The sequence below is a fragment of the Phyllostomus hastatus genome, unplaced genomic scaffold, assembly GCF_019186645.2.
Source record: "Phyllostomus hastatus isolate PE091 unplaced genomic scaffold, TTU_PhHast_1.1 phas_contig_283, whole genome shotgun sequence".
In the NCBI taxonomy this organism is placed as follows: Eukaryota; Metazoa; Chordata; class Mammalia; order Chiroptera; family Phyllostomidae; genus Phyllostomus; species Phyllostomus hastatus.
Window position 1 is genome coordinate 16,778,475 of NW_025333833.1, and position 21,717 is coordinate 16,800,191.

General features: G+C 48.7%; 1 protein-coding gene across 2 annotated transcripts; it reads left to right on the forward strand.

The window, feature by feature from the left end:
- Positions 1–3,452: 3,452 nt before the first annotated feature.
- Positions 3,453–15,293, forward strand: NEK2 (NIMA related kinase 2). Of its 2 annotated transcripts, none has more exons than XM_045838594.1 (8): positions 3,453–3,665; positions 4,662–4,879; positions 5,392–5,632; positions 7,350–7,432; positions 8,130–8,256; positions 9,333–9,552; positions 12,181–12,327; positions 14,423–15,293. In XM_045838594.1, exons 1-8 carry the CDS (start codon positions 3,570–3,572, stop codon positions 14,647–14,649), a joined length of 1,359 nt encoding a protein of 452 aa, XP_045694550.1. In that variant the 5' UTR covers positions 3,453–3,569; the 3' UTR covers positions 14,650–15,293. The 2 variants fall into 2 exon arrangements, with proteins under 2 accessions (XP_045694550.1, XP_045694552.1); XM_045838596.1 differs by having other exon boundaries at positions 12,181–12,306.
- Positions 15,294–21,717: the final 6,424 nt, after the last annotated feature.

The following is a 21,717-nucleotide window of genomic DNA, read 5'->3' on the forward strand; positions in this document are numbered from 1 at the left end:
CATATGATTAATTACTCAAGATGAAGAAGGCAGTAGAACAAAATTGGGCAAAGATCAGGAGTTTGGTCTGGGACGTGCTAAGTTGGAGATGCCTGCTTGTCCTTCAGGTAGCTGCTGCTCCTTTTTTCTTCTTTTTCTTTTTTTTATCCTCACCTGAGGACATGCTTATTGATTTTAGAGAGAGGGGAAGGGAGGGAGAAAGAAAGGGAAACATCGATTGGTTTCCTCTTGTATGCTCCCCAACCAGCAACTGAACCCACAACCTAGGGGTTCAGTTTAATTCCCCATCATGTGCCCTGATGGGGAATCAAACCCATGACCTTTCGGTTTATAGAACCGAGCCACACCAGCCATGGCTGAGGCAGCTTCTTTTAAAAATGAGTTAGTTGGTGTCTCTAGGAACACCTTTAGAGCACTCGCGAGTAGAAAACAGAGATGTCATGCAAATAATCTCTCTGAAATTTCATCAAATTGGAACTAAAAGTGACAGCATGAGCACATTTCACGCGACAGTTGTGAAGACAGGAATTAGACCCTGGGTGAGAACGCCAAGCCTCGGCCTTGCCTTCCTGGAGCCGATCATCCCTTAGTTCTGTTTAAATGTAAACTTCTCCGTGCCTGCCTCCGTTCCTGGTTTGTTTTCATCTTCACCGTAGTTTGTGGATTTCTCCGTGACCTCATGTGCATCTCCCTCCTCCCCCTCCAGGACCGCACGTCAGTCCTACTCACCGGGTGCCCAGCAGGGAAGGACGAGTTTTCAGCTCACCAGGCCAGATAAGGTAGATACACAGAAGAAGCTGGTGTGGACTCGGATGTGGCACATTCGAAACGAGCAAAGAACATGGGTAACTGCTCTTAGGTGATCCCAGAGGGTTGGAGGCAGCCAGGAAATATTTTAGGGAAGAAACTGGGAGTGAGCTGAGTCTTAAAGAACAGGACGGATATGAAGAAAGAGGGTGTAAGTAAGGGGGGAGGGGTGTTTCCTGTCAAAGTGTTTCTGATGAACCCCTACATGTTCCTCAGCCACCAATGTCTCTTTCCACTCTCGTGTCCAGTGGTCTCTGCTGTGTTGTGCTGCCCCCCCACTCCCACTCAGTGACATGGGCTCACTCTGGCCAGTCTTCGACCGGGGTGTCCAACCCTTTGGCATCTCTGCACCACACTGGAAGAAGAAGAGTTGTCTTGGGCCACATGTTAAATACATTGCGACGTGTAACCACACACACAAAAATCTCATAATGTTTTAAGTAAATTTACGATTTTGTGTTGGGCTGCATTCACAGCCACTCTGGGCTGCATGTGTCTGGCAGGCTGCAGGCTGGACACCCTTGCTAGGGTTTGTCATGTCATGCCTATGTCACTCTTTTCTTTATCATTGTTGTCGTGGCTCCTCTGCCCCTTTTTAAATGAACACCCTGCATATGAATGCCTGTGGTGACACCTGGGATATAGTAAGTGCTCAATAAACACTTGTTCAATGAACATGAGACCCTAGGAGCCACTCTCCATAGTCCTGGGATAGCCCTTTCCCCAATATTTAATCTCTGCCATAGGGCTGGGGACATTGAAAACATGAGTACTCGAGGACTTCCTCTAAGTCCTGCAGGGTTGATAAGCTGCTTTTTCATATTTTTATTTAACAAAGACTTATTGCATGCCTCACTTATTATAGGACTTATGCCGGCTACAGGAAGCTTAGAGTTGAGCTACTGTGAGACCCATGTAAACAAATAATGATAAATAACAAGTTAAGGGCTGACTTCAGTACAAAGTAGTCTGTACACTGTGGATGAAGAAGTTGCTTATTGTAGTGTGCTAACTAGAAGAGGCGTCCCAGAGTCCAAGTCAGCAATGAACCTGAAAGATAAGGTACATCCTCTAAGACACTCATGATAACTGGGTGGAGAAGCGAATAAGGGAGTCCGGTGGGCAGTATCCCAGATGAACAGAATAACAGGTGCATGGCGGTGGGGGAGGGGGGCTGAGAAAGTGTGTGGGGTTTGGGGAATCGGGGCAAAACACAAGAGCGGAAGAATGGCCAGAAAGAAGGCGAGGGACCGGATTTGGGACGGGCCAGCCAGAGAGACGCCCTGTGGATGTCAATTTCTAAGAGGTACTAAAATAAAAAATATAATGCCAATTAACGCAGCCAGTCATAGCTCCTTACATAACTTTTAAAACCTAAATTGGTCCTATCCCCTTGAGGTTAAGACAGTGCCCTTGAATGCTACTTCAAAAATTCTCCTGGCTGGCAATTCCAATTATGTTATATTCAGTGCATGTAATAAATGTCTCATTTTTAACATAAAGAGGTTTGTATTTCTTATTAATAGAAAGTCAGGTTCCTTTCAATCCCATGTTGAACAGATATTTAAAGAAAATTGACCTAGTTATGCATTACCAAGTTCCTGGCCTTCTGATAATGTGCAGATGTCTCTGTCTAACCCTGGTTGGAGGCCTCCAGGTGCCCTCTCCCAGGTAAAAATGGGACTGTTCCATCCGGCTGGGTGAGCTGAAAACGCTGGTTTCTGTGTGTTCCCAGGAGGAGCGACATTCAATGAAGTACTGTCAGTTATGTGTGCTGCTCCGCGGATAATCTGTTTAGTAGGGTTTTGTTTGTTTGTTAGGTGTCTTAAAGGTGAACCTGATTATCTCTGCCTTAGAGCCACCACATTCCCCTGGGGACCTGCCAACACCGAAGACTTTCATGTCCTCTCTGGAGGGTTTTAACACATCCTCTGCGTGGTGGCCAGGTCTCTAAATCTGGTGTTCACAAATACAGTTTCTCCATGATGGCAGATGCTGCACAAAGTCACGTGTCTGCACAAAGTCACGTGTAAACTTTATTTTTTTTTTAAGGTTTTATTTTTTTAGAGAGGAGGTAAGGGAGGAAGAGAGGGAGATACACATCAATCGTTTGTCTCTCATCAGCACGGGAGCCCTGATTGAACTGCTGACCCTTTGCTTCTCGCGATGACGCCCAACCAACTGAGCCACAGCGGTCAGGGACCTGGGTAAGCCAGGGACTTTACTTTTCACCTCTGTGCTGGGGTCTCACTAAGTCTTCGGTGTGATCCCGCCCAGGCTCAGGGTAGAGGACCCTGAGAGAAAGGTCACAGTGCAAAGGTCAAAAGGCAGTTGATTGAACCAGTGTGCAAAAAAAAACTCTGAGAAGAGGTCACTGGACTTCAGTTACCGTGGCGACTTCAGCCAGAGGGCCAAGATTTGCGGAGACTCGCCGGAGGCCTCTTTCTATCCCCCGCCCTCCCTTTGATTTACCTACGCCTCCGTCTCCCTAGTGGTAGAAAGCGGACGTCGACAGAGACGCGGACGCGGTTCCTATGGATACGACTTCCCAAGAGGCTTAGGATGTTGTGATCCTCTTAGCCAATCAGAGAGGGAAAGCCTCCTCACTGTGGGCCAATAGATTGAGAGGCGAGGGCCCGCGACGGTTAAACGGGGTTGGCCACTGGGCCTGCAGGCCCTGTGGCTTAGAGAGGTCTCTGGGTCTGAGGGTGCAGCTCCGCGGCTGCGGCGCGATCTGCAGGAGTCCTGCGGCGGACCCCGCCATGCCGACCCGGGTGGAAGACTACGAGGTGCTGCACACCATAGGCACGGGCTCCTACGGCCGCTGCCAGAAGATCCGGAGGAAGAGCGACGGCAAGGTGAGCGCGGGCGCCTTCCCTGTCCCCGCCCCTGCTGCGGTTTCGCCAGCCGATGGCGGCGATCTCTGTTACAGTACTGGGTCTTTCCAGGGATGGGAGACTGCGTCCTCTGGTATATGTATGTTTCTGTCATTTTCGCTTTCTCTTCCATTTCCTCCCTCTTCCTGCTTTGACATACTAAGGGCCTTCCGTTGGTGCCAGGTAGGTGACTCCAGAGCTATTTTTATTTGTATTAATTTATTTTTAAAATTAAAAAATTTTAATTATTTTATTGATGAGAGAGAGAGAGAGAGAAACCGAAACCTCGATTTGTTCCCCTTATTGATGCCTTCATTGGTTGCTTCTTGTACGAGCCCTGACCTAGATCAAACCTGCAACCTTGGTGTAGCGGGAGGACGCTCCAGTCAACCAACTGAGCGACCGGCCAGGGTTCCTGAGCTATTTTTAAAGAGTAGAACTCTGGGATAGGAGAAAGGGCAGGACCACAAGAACCACCTGGAACTTTATGTCCTGCAGTCAGTGCTCATTTAAGATACGCTTTATTCTGATCATTGGCTTCATATTTCCCCCGTGCGGCGGTAGACTTTATTCAGAAAAAAAACAACGGAGAGAAAACTGCCCCTCCGATGGTGGAGGGATCTTGGCTCAGGTCTTTCACCCGGAAGAGCTTGGCTGGCTGGTATGGTCAGGGACTCGGACTGCCTCTCTCCCACCTTTGACCAAAGAACCGTTGCTAACCTCCCCCAGAGCACTGAGGGAGGCCTAAGGTGCCTCATCTCCCTCTCTCCCATCACGTTATTTCCTGCTTAAAAATTAGAGGACGATTATGGAAATAAACTTAGGGGTCCTTAAGCTCACTGCACTAAATTAGATGATAAATGGCTGTGTGATCTCTTTAATAGAGAAGTAATTTCCTACAATTTTACATTTTGGAGTTCACATTCTTTGTTTTTGACTGTAATGAATCCAGTCATACCCTGGACATTCGTATTTCAGATATTGGTTTGGAAAGAACTTGACTATGGCTCCATGACAGAAGCCGAGAAACAAATGCTGGTTTCTGAGGTGAATTTGCTTCGTGAACTGAAACATCCAAACATTGTCCGGTACTATGACCGAATCATTGACCGAACCAACACAACACTGTACATTGTGATGGAATACTGTGAGGGAGGGGACCTGGCTAGTGTAATTACAAAGGGAACCAAGGAGAGGTAAGTTAATTTAAAAAATTTTTTTAAAGATTTTATTTCTTTATTTTTAGAGAGAGGGAAAGGGAGGGAGAAAGAGAGGGAGAGAAACATTGATCAGTTGCCTCTCTTATGCCCCCAACCTGGTACCTGGCCCTCAACCCAGGAATGTGCCCTAATCAAGAATCAACCTGGCCTCCTTTTTGGTCTGTGGGTTGATACCCAACCCACTGAGCTACACCAGCCAGGGCAGGTAAGTTAATCTTTCAAATGTAAGCTGAAAATGGGCCCGGTTTTGCTTTTGTTAAGCATCCTGTTTTGGCATCAGGATCAAAGTACTTAGCGATGTGGAAGAGTGTTCTTGTATTTGGTGGGTCCACAGAACTTCAGGAAGTGCCTTGTGAATCAGCTCCTGTATTTCACATCAAAATATGATACCTCCCTCTTTGTATACTTGAAAACTAGGTAATTCATTGCCCCAGCTGTGCAACGGTTTGGTTCAGAAGTCACATGCTGTATAACTGCTTGGGTTTCAGACAGTACTTAGATGAGGAGTTTGTTCTTCGAGTGATGACTCAGCTGACTCTGGCCCTGAAGGAATGTCACAGACGAAGTGATGGTGGTCACACCGTGCTACATCGGGACCTGAAACCAGCCAATGTCTTCCTGGACGGCAAGCAAAACGTTAAGCTCGGAGACTTTGGGCTAGCTAGAATACTGAACCACGATACGAGTTTTGCGAAAACGTTTGTTGGCACACCTTATTACATGTCTCCTGTAAGTGTTTCAGAATTGAGGCACTCTTTAAGCCTTTGAATGCTAAGCACTCAAATGCAGGGAAAGTGAGGTTTTTGTTTATTTTTATGTTCAGTAATATCCAATAGCCAAGATTTAATAACACTCTCATTTTAAATTTATATTTTTTCCAAATGGACCTCCAGGCCATTAAACTCCTCTAGATCAGCAAGTCCAGTCAGGCTTTGATTGAATGACTGCCCTGTGCTAAATTCTGGGATTACAAAGATGGAATAAGCTTTGTCTCTGGCCTCAAGAGCTGTGTTCCCCAAGATGCCATACGTTCTGGGCACCAGCTTGGACTCATTTGGAGTGTTTGTTCAAAATGCAGAGTCCTGGGCCCCGAGCCCCAGTCTGGTGAATTCAGATCTCTGGGCTGGTCTTTGCACTCTGTCTCTCTTTTTCCTTGCTTTTCCTTACTTTTCAGTTTGTGCACTGCGTTTTAACAGACTCTCTAAAGAGGATTCTTATGCATGGAGATTCAGGGCTCAGGAAGTCACTCACTTCAGATAACATGTTTTTACGGTGTTAACTTTTTGTATTCTTTCTTCGTTGTTGCCTTTTCCTACAAGGGAGCTGTGGAGTCGATCTACCATTCTATTTCCTCTATTGCTGGATAATATCTTGTTCCCAAAATTCTAAGGAGCACCGTGATGCATAGGAATTATTCTGCCTTCCTTTTTGGTAATTTCCTTGGCAGCTAGATCTCAAAATGAAACTGCTGGATCAAAGGGCATGAACCATTTATGGCTCTCTAGATACGAGGATGGGTTCGAGGAGTTTGAATCAATAAGTGATAGCACCAGCAGGTTGCATGTGAAATTCCAGCAAATGAAGGTGGAGAGGGGTGGATTGTTTTTAGCGGTTCACAAACGTTTCTAGGCTTTTCTAATCGCCTTTAGTTCTGTTAGTCGATCTGACTACAGCATACAGCTTGATGTTAACGATTTTGTTTTTCACTCAGACTAGGCATGGCCAGGGCAGTGTCGTTTTCTCCCTGGATCAAGTTCCAAAGGGAACACCTGTAGCATAAAGGAAAACGGTCCCAGAAGTGGCTCTGGGAAAATGTGAAACCTGCACAATTCTTTGTTCCTCTTCCCTCCCACCTTTGTAATCAGATCTGCCCAGCCTCCCCTAAGGTGCCAGGAAAGGGTGTCAGACTCACCTGCTGGACCTGAAAACACTAAGGAGCCCCCTGAAGATTTTGGTCCTTTCCTCTCTGCCCTCTGTTGAGAATAAGAGCTTTGGCTGGCTGTTGTTACTGCGAGTGTGGAAAAAAGGCAAACAATTAAAATAGGAAATGAGAATATTAGATAGTATAGTTTATACAGTAAATTAAGGGAAAAATGTAAATGAGTAGTTCAATTAGGCATTGATGTCTACATCCATTTAAATTTAAGTGAGCTAGATGTATGTATTGGTTATTCTGGAATTTTCCCTGGCCCTGTTGTAGAGGGGTTTCCAGATTACGAATGTCAGGAGGGTAGAGGCCTCTCACCTTCACCTTTGAGTTGTCAGAGCCTCTGCCACAGTGACGGCGCATGTTTGTGACGGAAGGGTAAGTGGGCCGATTACATATGACAAAGTGTATAAGGATAAGGTCATTCTCTTTTTCCACTATGAACTTGAAGATAAAGTGTATGTTTTAAGACAAAATAACCTTTTCATTCCTCCTGCTTTCTTGCCTTCTCCCCCGAAGGAACAGATGAGTCGCATGTCCTACAACGAGAAATCGGACATCTGGTCGCTGGGTTGTTTGCTGTACGAACTGTGCGCGCTAATGTGAGTACCGAGGAGACGGTTCCGGTTGAGGTTCGGACTCGGGGTCTGTCGCCCTTCACTGGCTTCCGTTGCTTGACCGTCCATGCGTATTCAAGTCTGAAAGAATCGTACCTTGGGTTTCAGTGAATGTGTGTGGGCTGGTTAAAACATTGCTAATAATATAACCCCTTTGGCTGGATCTTGGGTTGTTCAAGTGTCTAACCTGGTTAGATGCTTCTTTGTCAGACTGATGCTCAGCTCCAGGGGAGAGCAAACAGGTCGGGCTGTGGGAGAGATGGAGCGAAGACCCGGGAGACCTGGAGAGTAAGAGAGACTCCAGTTTTGTCTCTCCTTTTCATTTTCTCCCTCCTAAGCTGTTCTGTAGAGCAGTGATTCTCAACCAGGGAGCGTGAAGCAATGTTGCCCTGCATGAGGCATTTGACAATGTCTGAAGACATGTTTTGATGTCCCAACCAGGGAGAGCGGCTGGCACCTGGTGGAGGGAGGCCAGCGATGCTCAGATGCACAGGACGGCCCCCTCAACAGGGGATTGCGTGGCCCCAGATGCCGGCAGTGCCAAGGCTGGGAAATGCAGCTGTGGAAGAACCCCCCACCCCTGCCCCGACGTGGAAGCACAAATACAACCTGGAGCTTAAATTGTGCCCTTGATTTGTTTCCTCATATATTTTCATTTTCACATTATTTTTTTTTCTTCCAGGCCTCCATTTACAGCTTTCAACCAGAAAGAACTAGCTGGGAAGATCCGAGAAGGCAAATTCAGGCGAATTCCGTATCGTTACTCTGATGAACTGAATGACATTATTACAAGGATGTTAAATTTAAAGGTAAGGTTTACAAGATTATTTTGTCTGTTTCTATCTCTCAGTTAAGTTTTGGAGTATGTGTTCTCTCTCGTAGAGCGACGAGACTGAAGAAACATTAAATACATTTCCTTAGGTAGATCTACTCTGTTAACGCAGGTGAAAACACATACATTTGGCAAACCGCGCGTCCTTGCTGGCCCACCCTCTGTGCTGTCTCTGTCTTCTCCCACTCGCTGCCATGCTGACAGGTGTTGGAAGCGAGAGAATACTGCAGAAAGCATCCAGATCCTTGGTTCCCCTTGTCCTTCCCTACCTCAGTGTGGCAGGTGCTACGGAAGGGGCCACAAACGAGACTTGACCATTCCGCCTCTAGCTCCAATTGAGAGATGCGAGACCAGAGATAGGGGTGTATGTGGAGGGAGGGGGAATAACTCTGAGAGATTATGGAGGCAGAATCTGGCCGTGGGGCGGCGGGGGAGACGTCCAGGTGATTGGGCTGATGTGAAAGTTAAGTGCTGCCGGACTGCAGAGAAGGGCACAGGCGAAGAATGGATGGGATTAGGTCTGTGAGAGTGTCCTGCTTACTGCAGTGTAGCGAGGCCCTAAACACACCCCAGCAAGGCTACCGAGCACCCACACGGGGATGGAAACTCTAAGCCACAGGTGGCAAGCACAAGGCCTACGGGCTGAATCTGGCCCTCCACCTTGTTTTATCTGGCCTGGCACCTTGTTTCTACCTGGCGGCAGTGCCCAGCTCCTTGCCCCTAGTTAATGAGTAGTTATATTTACACAGCCCTAAAGTTACATTCGGCCCTTTGAAGGCAGCCACGAGGCTGATGTGGCCCCCCCCCACCCCCCGGTGAAAATGAGTGTGACACCCCTGGTCTAGGCTAAAGGGGGGACAAAGTAAGTAAAAATCTGCGTTACCACTTGGACCCAGAACCTCATAGTTAAAGCCACCAGTGAACTTCCTCTTCCAGGTATAAACGGGTCCTTTCTTTTGCCTTGGAGATACATGCCCTTTTACTGTGACGGCTCTTTTAGGGTGAGTGTGCCGCTGTGAAATCTGACTGTGACACTGCACGCCTTCTCCCCAGGATTACCACCGACCTTCTGTTGAAGAGATTCTGGAGAGCCCTTTGATAGCAGACTTGGTCGCAGAAGAGCAGAGAAGGAATCCCGAGAGAAGAGGGCGACGCCTGGGAGACCCCGAAAAGCTGCAGGAGTCCAGCCCTGTGTTCAGTGAGCTGAAGCTGAAGGAGGCACAGCTGCAGGAGCGGGAGCGAGCCCTCAAGGCCAGAGAGGAGCGGCTGGAGCGTGAGTCCGACTGCCGACTGCGGGGCGGGGCGGGGCGGGGTGAAGGGGGCGCTGCTGGAGGGCGACTGCGGTGTGTACGAAGTCTGTTTAAATGACTGACCCTGTCTGAACGTTCTTACAAATGCCTGAGAAATGAAAACATTTTGTACAGAACGTATACATCATACTCTCTGGTATCTTCCCATTGCGCTGACTCTTTCTCTGAGATCAGCCGCTATCACTGCATTGCTGGGGGCTCTTCACTGTGGGGCCTTAACACAGTAGTCGTTGTCTCTTACTGTAGACTTTGTGTATGTTAATGTATACATTCCACTTTGACGTAGCCATTATACTTTACTGTTGTTACTTCTCTTTCTGTTTCCTAATGTATATACCCTGCAGTTTTTTCATTGTGAGGGTAGATCTTAGAATTTGCTACCTTCCATAGTAACCATGCCTTCTACCTTCTGATGTGGCTGATCTCTCACAGTCCAGGTCTAAAATCCCACGGTGGGTAGGACCGAATTTGATCAGGCAATTCAGTAATGTGGACGCAAGATATTCTAGGTTCATAAATACTCTGATGGCTATTGACTGAGTAGGTGCTAGCTAGTTTTCGATGTTGAAAGTGTGTCTGTTCTACTAAGGTGTCAGCTGCTGCCAGGTTTTAGAGTTTCTCGAGGTGGCACAGCAGCGAGGGGCTGTCCCCTGCCCCCTGCCCTCCTCAGGGCTCACCTGAGTTTGCTTCTGCAGCTGTAAGCCCAATGCAGACTTCGAGGTTTTTTCTGTTCACGTGTACTTACAAAGCGTCCCATGCATTCAGTGATGGTTTATGTCCTTCTGATAATGGTGCTGCGCTGTGACAGATGCGCTCTATGGAGCTACTGTAACAGGGTGCGGCCATGAGGGGGGCCCCAAGTAGGGATTTGGGATGGGGTCCAGAACTCAAGGTGTCCAGCAAATATTAGAAAGGTATAAAGGATGTCCTCATCCCTCCCCCCGACAGGTGTGAGTTGGGGGAAGGGACACATGGAGCAGGAACATGCAGAGCTATTTTGTACAGCAACAGCTTTGCAGCTAACCTCTGGAAAGGTCATTTAACATACCTATAACCTTTAACTGGTTTCATAGATATGTTAAATAGCTGTGGCCATGCTCTGAGCCAGGGGGATGGAAGTGACTTCCACCCAAGATGTGACTGGGGGGCAGCTCCCTCTGGTTACAGCGCCTGCGTGAGAGCTTGGAGAAGATTGGGTCTGTGACATGGGGCCACACCTGCCCTGACTCATGATGGCAGCCCAGTAAACTTGGAAGAATACAGGAGTGCTGGCAGGTGTAACTGACTGTAGGAGGGGTCGGAGATGGGGGTGCAGAGGAAGGTTGGCGTGAGAATTTAAACCCAGACTTGGCAGCCATGCAAAAAAAAGAACCATGCAGCTTTGGCCAGAGTGGGGCCCCCGCAGCTTTGGTGAAGAGAGAACCATGCAGCTTTGGCAAAGTGGGGACCCTTGCAGCTTTTGAGAGAGTGAGGACCATGCGGCTTTGGGGTGCTCCCCTTGGCCACGTGGCTTAGGAAGCAGGAGAGACTTTGCTTAGAAGAAAAAGGGGTGAAAGGACTCTTGCTGGTGGGCCATGAGAAGGTGCCACGTGGCTTTGGATTAACTGGAGATTGTGGCAGCGACACAGCTGATGGTGCCAGGAGCCTGAATCACGGACTTCTACTTCTTTTCCTGAGCTACAGTACCCCAGATTAGGGCAGAGGGAGAAAGAAGGGCTGTGTGCATCTGTGGGTATCCTAAAGGACTTTAATATTTTAGTGAAGACATTAAGCCACTACTCGAAGTCTGTATAGCTTTAAATAAACATTTCTTTTCCTTTTCACAAATCTCTGGCATTGAGAGACGCCTTCTCTCTGGCGGCGGGCGTAACGAACCTAGTGAGGGGTCTTTTCGGTAATAGTATATCGTACACCCCCCTTGGGTCTGTTCTGTAACATTACCACTGGTTCTTACCCAGAAACCTTTCTGGGCTCTTCTGTCAAAAAAATTCTATAAAAAGAAACACACGCACACACATAGAGATGAAAACTTTTTATTGCGATTTCCCCTAATGCCTGTAATTTCATTTAGCAACTGAAATCTGAACTTTCTGAATTGTGGGCCATGAATAAATAACAGCCTGGGTTATTGATGCAGAGAAGTGCCTCCTAAGTGAGGCGTGGTTTTTGCCTCACTCTCTGGTTGCTGTCGATCACCCACCAGGAGGAGGGATTGTGCGGTGTCGTTGGGTAACGCCCTCCAAACCCAAAAGTGAACTGTGGCTCCTTTTCAGTGGCAAGCATTTGTGTTTTGTTCTCCCAAGTGAGCTGCTCCCGCACAACCTGACCCAAGCTGAAGCTAACTTTGTACGTGCGCTCACCCCCGTCCTCACGAGAACACCTCCGACAGCTCACAGTGAACTGGAGCACCGCCAGCCAGCGCAGCCAGCCTGGCCTGGGCCCGCAGTGAGAAACCCTTCTCAAAGAGTTGCTGCCTGGGCCAGGCGGGCTTAGTGACTTAGGGAAAAATGGCAGGATGACCAAATGGAAATCGTTTTATACTCAAAGCCAGCTGTTAATTTTTTCTTTCTATTTCCACTCCTTTTCTACAGAGAAGGAACGTGAGCTTTGTGTCCGTGAGAGGCTGGCGGAGGACAAGGTGGCGAGAGCGGAGAGCCTGCTGAAGAATTACAGCCTGCTGAAGGAGCAGAGGCTCCTGTCCCTGGCGAGCGGGCCAGGTATGGGAATCGGCCCCGTAGGCGAGGCTGCTGCCGCGTGAGGGAAGGGGCGCCAGCGTTGCCGTCGGGGCTGCGGTAGCCCCTTTACTTTACAAAGTGTCTGGTGTTAAGATGGAGTGAATGGAGGGTCCAGGGCCCAGCAAGAGTAATGCCTGCTTGAGTGTGGTCGGTAGGGCAACAATATGGGTGTAATAATTTATAGTTTTAATTTGAACATTTCACCTAAAATGTCACATGGTATGCTTGAGTGTGATATTATTTTGTTACAGAATTACATGCTTATGATTTTGTAATAAGACAGGGGCGTTGTTTGTGCCGGACCCTGCATGCATTGCAATGGGAAGACCATAGTTACTGCGGTGGTTCACTTACTGGGCTCGTAGGCCTGACACAATGAGTCCTGGTGATTTCATCTTCAAATTCATTTACCTTATCAAATGGTGTGTTTAGTATTTGATGTTTACTTTTTAAAATTAGGACATTTTTTAAAATGCTATTGTGCATTTTAGATTTTTCTCTGGGTATATTATGAAAAGCCTACATTTTCCTCCATTCCCGAGGAAAATTCTAACATTTTCCTCTTGCCGCATGCCCAGACAATGTGTGCCACACCCTTCCTAGAAAGTGCAGCTTGTAATGCGTGATAAGCCAACTACAGAATTGGCCATCACTTTTGGATCTTGACTAAGACCTGTTCAAATTGAAACATTATTTGTCCAAATTCCGTCGTTTACTACCTCCCTATGCCCCGTGTGTGTGTGTGTGTGTGGACAGGGTCTCGCCCGACCCTCCCCGGGGCCCTGTCTCGGCCGGCGCTGTCCCGCGCGCTCAGCCCTGGCCACGCAGGGCTGGTGCACGTGCGTGTTGAGTGGCCGACTGGACAGGGTTCTCCATTTCACAGCGGCCCTGAAACTCATCAGATCTACTCTTTATGAAGAGTGCAAAGCATTCCATCCTTCTTTTTGATTTCTTTATCACACAAATTATTTTGAAAAATTTTGTTTTCAAAATTGAGTACCTGAGCTTTCCAGTGAAACTTATTCGAGCTCTGATGCCTCCCTCACACCGTGCAGGGCAGCAGGTGTGAAGGTCCCCGTTTCCATCTGGAATAAACGGAGACAGAAACTGGTCTCTTCAGTGGGGACAACAGCAATCTGTAAATAGAACAGGCAAAAAGTACTTAAGTTAGTGTGAGGGTTACAGTAACTTCACAGCGATAAGTGATGGGAATCAAACTAGCAATACAAGTGAATGAAACAAAGATCATATAAAACTTGGGCTTCATCTCTGTTGAAAGATTTTCTTTCCTTTTTCTCAATATTGCTATCTACCATTCCAGTATTTTTAATATATTTATTTCAGCTTTTCTTAGATTCCACACTGCCGTCTGTAAAGACAAGATAGACATAAATCATGACTACAGGGATAGAGGGAGGGGAAATTTTTATCTGGATGAGTTTCATGCATGAGACCCATTGCTGGGGATTACTGAAGGCCCTGCTGGGGGTGGCTCTTCCAGTGACAGACTTTGTTTACACCTTGCTTTGAGAATCTGGGAGCAAAGGATGAAGACACTAGAGAGGGATCCTGTACCTAGTTGGGAATAGGATCTACCTGTACGCAAATCACGGCAGATACTTAAAATGAGCCACGGGAATGGGACGGAGGATGCACTGGGGCTTGGAGACATTGTGACGTGCTGAGCACAGAAAGTACTGAGTGTTTGGGCCCCTGAACAGGCCACGGAGCAGTGGGAGTGGGCGCCACTGTGCAGTCAGAACAGCTGGCAGTCTCTCCCCATCCTCGGGCTGTAAAATTCAGACAAAAGGAAAGCATCCTAATCGTATCGAGGTCGCACAGTAAGCAGCAGCATCTGCTCTTTTACAGCTTTTGCTAGTCTGTGTCATGAAATGTGAGTTTTTTTCTTCTACTTAATGAAACACTGATTCTTTTTCTAAACACTTTCCATCCTTACAGAATTATCCCATTGGGGATAGAGAGAGGTTCCAGATTTCAAATGTGAACTGAAAGACTGAATATTATTGTTAAGTATAATAAATGTGAAGGAGTTGAGCTATTCACATAATTCAAATCCTTCTTCTTTTTCTCCCCAAAGCACTTTTCGATCTTCCATCCTCGACAATCAAGAAGAAAGTCCATTTTGGTGGCGAGAGTAAGGAGAATGTCATGAGGGATGGGAGTTCTGAGAGTCAGCTCACCTCCAAAGCCAAATGCAAAGACCTGAAGAAAAGGCTGCACGCTGCCCAGCTGCGTGCGCAGGCCCTGTCGGACATCGAAAAAAACTACCAGCTGAAGAGCAGGCAGATTCTGGGCATGCGCTAGCCCAGCGAGAGACACAGAGCTGTGTGTGGTGCTTAATATTGCCGACCCCTTGAAGACTGATATTCAACTGCTGTAGCTCGATACACCCGGGTTCCGTGAGCCATGCCTTTTTGTACAGTGAGCATGCTAGTTTGGAATTGCCTTTGCTGTTCTTCAGCAGTAATTGTACAAAATGTTCATACCTTTATTTTATTTTTTAAAGGAACACTTTATAGAAAGAATGACACTTTCTTGGTCGGGCTTTTAATCCTGTGTGTGATTACTACTGGAACACGAGATACTACATTCTAAATGTTGGGGAAAATAATGCCAGGAAAAAAGTCTTTCCCTGGGAGTAGCATTCACTGAGAAGTTTTAAATGACTGAGTGGTGTGCTTGCAATGGTCATGTCCAGATTTAAAGTTTAAAGTCTGAGGTTTTAAATACTGTAGAGCTTAGAAAACCTAAATGGATCGCATCTTGCTTATAGACATTGCTGATCGATGTCCCATTGCTCTGGAGTGCAAACCTGTCACCTTTTGTGAAAATCCATCTCTGTGATGTCTGTGTTCTTTTTTTTTCCCCCTTTTTATTCTATGTATGAGCTGGCTGTCATTTCCTCATCTCTTTCTCACTAAATAAAAGAACTCTCTAGTTTTCCTGCATTAGTGTCTCTTGCGTTTTGACCTCTCCGTTGGAGGAAGTCTGTGTGTGTGATTCCCAGGTCTTGAAGGGTGGGGAGGAGAACCGGCTCCGTGCTCCCCAGAGGAGCCGCGTGGTGGCGCTTTACTACTGGTCTCCAATCCAGCCACGCTGGTGGTGCTTCACTGGGAGCTGTTTTGCCCCCCAGGGGACGTTGGCAATGTCTGCAGTCATTTTAAATGGTAATGCTTGGGGAGGGGGCTATGGAATGTAGGAGGTGGAGGCCAGAGATGCTGCTGAACGTCATACAAGACGCAGGACAGCCCCACAACAAAATGTCGATAGCGCCACGCTTGAGAAACCTGATCTAACCTAAAATTTGTGGAATAGAACTCCCACCCTGGAAGGAAACTCACTTTGGGTTTGATGCATTATTTTTGAAGTCCGAATTTTCATAGGAATTAGCAGTCCTTCCGCGCCTGTCACATATGTCATGTGATGCTTTCCTGGCAGGGCTAATCCTTTTGGCTTCATAAGACTGAGTTATGAAGGGTTATTTGTGGGAAGGAACAGCTCCATTATTAGTTATTACAATTTACTACCGAGTTGGTAATGTAGTTTCATAAAGACAACTGACATTATCCAAACACAATCAGAAGCTGATTACGGTGCCTTTACGGTATACCCACAGATTACCCCTCTGACCACTTTGATACAAATATTGAGTATAGTTTGCAGGACCCAGTGCAAAATAAAAATATGGGGTCCCTTGTTCAAAAAGTGGGGAACAAGTAGCATTAAAGACAGGTAGAAAGCCTTGTCCCTTCTTCCAAGGTCTCTCTGTTTATTGTGGTGGTGTTTGCTATTTAATGTTCTGGGTGAAGAAAAAGCAAAATCTGAACTATTAGCATGGATTTTACTATTCACCTTTTATGTTGTGCGATGCCAGTTTTAAATGCAAAAGGCACATTTAGTGCATGTGCATAATCACTAGAATTATATAATTTGCATTCTGTGGCTTGTCGGGGAGGGAGTCTCAAGCTGGCCAGAAGAGACAGACACCCCCAGATCCCTGTGACAGGCACCTGGGACCCTGACTTGTGCTTACATGGGTCCCCCTCTCTCCGGCCACCGCACCTACACACTGCCAGGCTGGACCAGCTGAGGCAGGCATCTCCCTTTCCCTCGGGTCCACCGTCGCCGCCCAAGGCAAACAGGTCGCCCACGAGGATCTTGACACCTCTGAGTTATTCTTGGATCAGAGCACTGGATTGTCCCTGCCAGGGTAGGGCCTATAGCTAGCCACCCACCAGCTGTGCCACGGGGCTGGGAGCCCCAGGAGTGGGGAAAGGCATTGGTGTTGGGGGGGGCGGGTGGTTGCAGGGACTATAGCTGCTGCCATGTGCTGCCCTGCCCTGAGATGATTCAGGGCACAGGGGCTCAACCCGAAACACTGGTCCCCACCCAGGCTTCCACTGGGAGCCGAGTGTGGCAGCAGTCACAGGGTACAGACAGGAAGGTGCACCAAGGGGTGGGGAGGCGCTGGTGGCCCTGAACTGAGGTCCGAAGCCCCCACTCATGCGCCATTATCATCCATTGAACTTGACTTACAAAACACAAATTCAAAGGTGCAATTATTTAGAATTTCCTGACTGCAGATGAGGAGCGATCAACTCCAAGTGCCCAGTCCCACTGAACGCCAGGTCCTTCTACATGTGGGGCCTGTGTGACAGCCCGGGCCCCGCTCCTGACACCAGCCCTTGTCTGCAGGAAGCTCCTTCTCTAGCAATGAAGCAGGTTTTCAGGTTAAATCTGGGGCATGCCGAGAGAGCTTCTCTAGTGTTCCCCTCTCAGACTTGACTTCATTTCTCAGTCTTTCCTCCATTCAATCAACAAACAACTGTGCAGGGACTAACAGCTGGGCACTGTTTAACATGCTGAAGGTATGGCAATAAAAAAACACTGGAATCCCTGCCCTCGTGGAGATTCCATTCAAATGAGACAAAAGTAGTCAATGGTTCTCATATAGAGCATGGTAATGCTGAGGCGCAGAATGAGATTTACAATTTACATGAGTGCTTATACAGGAATTTGTGGTAATAAGGAAAGGGGGCAAGGCATGGGGGTGCACTGTGGAAGAGGGGGTGGTTAGGGTGCATGGGGGTGCATTGTGGAAGAGGGGGTGGTTAGGGTGCAACAGGAAACTGAGGAGGTGGAGGCTTCGACACTGAGACGTTTTTCTTCTGATTATGCTTCCCTCCCCCTGCTCTAAAGCCAACAAAACCTTGTTTCCTGTTGCCCCCTAGAGATGGGAACCTCCGGGGTGTGGGGGCAGTGATGGTAGATTAGAAGGGGATCTCTTTGATGGGAGCGTCCTCCCAAATGGTGCTTCCCCAGCAGCTCTTTCTACGATTTATGAATATGCTCTGCCTGACACCAACACGTATTTACCATTACAGACTTCACACGGAAGTTTTACGAAGCACCACCACCTGCTCCTAGGCATTTGGAAAAGCGGCGTTGGATTGGAGTAGGATTAACGGGCTGTTCCGAGAGGCGGCAGCCACAAGGTGGCGCCAAGGTTCTGTTAGACCAGAAGTCTGGCACCTCGCGGGGAGCGGGTGCAGTTGGTTGCTACTGAGAGATTACACGGCAGGCAGTGGTTAAAAGCCTCACTCCTGTGATTTCATTCATTCCTCACAACACCCCCTGATCAATAGGCAACATTAGTGCCACGCTGTTCATGGGGAAACTGAAGGGGCAGCTGGTCTCTGACCTGACAATTTTGACTCCAAAGCATGTGCTCTTAACTAGAACCCTCCACAAGACAGCAAAAGGTTAACTTTGTCCTGGAGCCATCTACTGCCCCATAATGATCGATGGGTCACGGGCGATGATAATCCATGGCTTTCCCCAGGACATTCGAATCACTAAGGAAGGATGGACCCAGAGCTGGCATGGTTCGGGCCCAGGGGAGATGGGCTAGTGGGGGGCAGGCGGAGAGAGGTGGTCTCCAAGTGACCCCAGGCCTTCCCCTCTTCCTCAGTCTTCCTCCTTCCACGAGTGACTCTCCGTTCCCTCAAAGGCCCCGCCCAGATGCCTAGCACCCTTGGGCTGCCCGCCTTCCTCCCCAGCCACCGCTTCACTCAGGCCAGGTCTCCTGGAGGTACTGCGTGCTTCCAGGCGACCCTCCCCCGTCCAGGGCAAAGCAGGCTCCCTCAGACGCTGGAGGCTGCCCCCCAAAGTAAACAGAGGGTGTGAGCAAAGGTGGCACAAGGCAGCCGTTCTAAAAGGAATGAAGAGAATTCACATGTACCAGCAAGAAAGGGTAATTGTTCACTGTGGCCTGGCGGCTGGGGACATAGGAATCCATATTGGGTGGATGGATTTCAGGGCGAGGAGGAGGAGGAGGCAAGCAGCCTTTCCTGAGGCTCCAGGACACGCAGTGGACAGCCAGCTGATGGCGTCTGTGGGCATCGTGTGAGGGCCCGCCCTCCCCATGACCTGGCGAGCTCAGTCCCTCCCCAACCCCCACTGGAGAGCAGAGGTCGGCGGCCTAAGAGCCTCCTGCACCAGAAAGTTTGGGTCCAACACCACGTTCTGGGGTAGGCAGGGGCACGCTGGCTTACCCTGACCAAAGCTCCGCTCCCACACTGCTGACACCACGACCACAGGCATCTGTGGCCGCACCCGTGACTCCTTGGGACCACCCGGCCAGGAAGCCAGTCCCAGCTCCTCCTGCCTATCTTTCAAGACCCTGGCCCTCTGGACGCAGCGGGGCGTTCTGCAGTCTCAGCCGCACACTCCTGGGGGATGTTCACGGCATCTGATCGTATCCACTATGTTTTGAAAAGTCAGTTTTTCCTTAGGCTATGAAATGATAACATCAATGTAAAAATTCTAATAATATGGAAATATATGCAGGGGTGGGCAAAAGTAGGTTTACAGTTGTAATACAAATAATACAATAATTAATAAATAATAATACAAGAATAAATTCTGTGCTTTATGTACTCACAACTATAAACCTTCTTTTGCCCAGCCCTGTACAGTAAAAATTGAAAAGTAAATTTTCCTCACCCATAAGCTCACTTTCTATCTCTCTCTCCAGAAGTAGAGGTTAGTGACCGGGTGCGTGGCATTTCCTGCCAGGTCGGTGTCTCCTGCCAGGCCAGGTTCAACAGCACATTCAGAGGGGCGAGTGGGGGACGGGGAGGGGCGGCGGGGTGCATGTATATGTGTCTTATCTCTGTAGATGGGGTCTGTGGTATGTGTGTCTACGTATATGTCTGACTATGTGTATATTTGAAACACACTCACAAGTAGGATCTTAATTCATATAGTCTTTTTTTTTAAATCCTCAGCTTAGGATGTATTTGATTTGAGGGGGGCCAGAGAGAAACATTGATGTGAGAGAGAAACATTGATTCGTTGCCTCCTGTATGCTGCCCAAGTGGGGATCGAACCTGCAACCCAGGTATGTGCCCTGACCAGGGACAGAACCCGCAACCTTTTGGTGACACTCAAACAACTGGCCCACCTGGCCAGGGCTGTATACTGCTCTTAATTTGCTTTTTAAAATTAACACTAATCTTATCGGTGCATATAAATTCCCTTCATTCTTTTTAAAAAGCTGCCCATGTCATCTGTGTCATCTTTTGCATCCACCCTCACTTACTCTAGAAGTGGAACCAGTTTGCCCGGAGTACCAAGCAATGTGGGGGCCACAGCCCCGCCTTCGGGACTTTGGGACTCGTGGGCGAGGCTGGCACGTGCCTTTAACGCACCCACGCATTCCCTCACAGCAGTCTGCCTGCTCCGGTCACAGAGTCCCTGGCTCTGCTCTCAAGAACCTTCACGGTCAGTTGACTGACCTGGAGACAGTGGACAGAGCACACAGAAGCCTCCGACCAGGGTTTGGCCGCCCCGGAGCAGGCTGGGCAAGTCTGCATGATGCCGGGCAGAGAGGCCGGGGCTCCCTATCAGTCAGATAAGGAGTCTCCCCTCTGCTCCCTCTTAGCAGAGTGTTGGCCACCCCCCCCCCACGAGGACTGTGTCCACGTGCTTCGCCCAGGGGCCAGACTCTGAACGCAGGGAGCCGAGATGCCTGACTTACACGCCCAGCAGCTGCCCTGACTTTGGCTTGTTTGTTTGACCTCTCTGAGCTTCATTTCCTCATCTGGAGGAAAGGACAGTGACAGCGGTGAAGATTAAGTAGGGCGAACTGTAGTCAGGGCCCCAGAAAGACCAAGGCCATGTATCTCTCTCTTTCCCTACTCAGATTTAGCCCGGGGTGGAGGGAGCTGCCTTTGTGCTTGGGAAGAGGTTCCCAGCGACCGCGGTTGCCCCTCTCCCGCACCCCGCCCCTCACACACACAGGCCGATGTGTCAATGTGTCAGGTGTCCCACCTCTGGGTGTCTGGGAGCCACACTGAAAAAAGGAGAGCTGTCTTGGGCCACACATTAGGCACATACGCACCAACACAAACAAAAAAACCTCTAGAAGGTTGTAAGTAAATTGACGACTGTGTGCTGGGCCGCACTCACAGCCATCCTGGACTGCACGTGACCCTCGGGCCTCAGGTCGGACACCCCTGGCACTAGAGCCTGAAGCTCAGGCTGGAGCCTGAGTTTGGGTGACATCAGCTGCTGGGAGCAGCAGGGCCACTTGGAAGCCCTCCAAGTTTCTTTCATCAGACATGCATTTGATTTATTACTTTGCAGAATTTTCCACCTACAAATTCACTCTCATGGAGCAGAGCCCCTCACTGTACAGTGTGGACCCCGGGCGTCAGAGAGGAGGGGGCCTGCGGTCGTGCAGAGCCAGCTCTCGGCGTCGCCTGACACCCAGACCTGTTCAAGATCACTCTGTCCAAAGCTGCCTCGGCTCCTGGCTCTCTCCAGCACGCAGGAAAGGGTTAATTATTAATATTTATAACAACCCAGAAACTGATACCTGTGAACCACAAGCCCTGACACTTCTTTTCCGACATCCAGCCACTTAATCACTGTTTTAGCTGGCTCAGCACCACAGTCTCGTAGCCTCAGAAGTGGAGGGCCATAAAGACCTTTATCAGCCATTCCTGGGGGCGAAGGCCAAGTTCACGGCAGGCAGTGTTAGCACGGGAGCCGATAATGCTCTCTAAGAAACTCAAATGCCTTTGCTGCCTCTCAGGGCTGGGCCTCCTCCTTATATTCCCTTACCTTAGGGTCACTTCACTTCCAGGCACTTTCATCAACATGATCTCAGTGGATCTCCGAACGATGCTGTGACTGGACTGGGTGGATAACTGTTTTCCAGGAAACAGGTAAAGATTCAGAGAGGGAAGTGACTCACCCAAGCCTCTGTAGACCTAAGGACTCTGTCCTCGGCCCCGCCCACCTGGAGGGATCTGGAGCTGGACCATTCTTTTAATTCAGGAATATGAATTACAGTCCTTGGCTGTG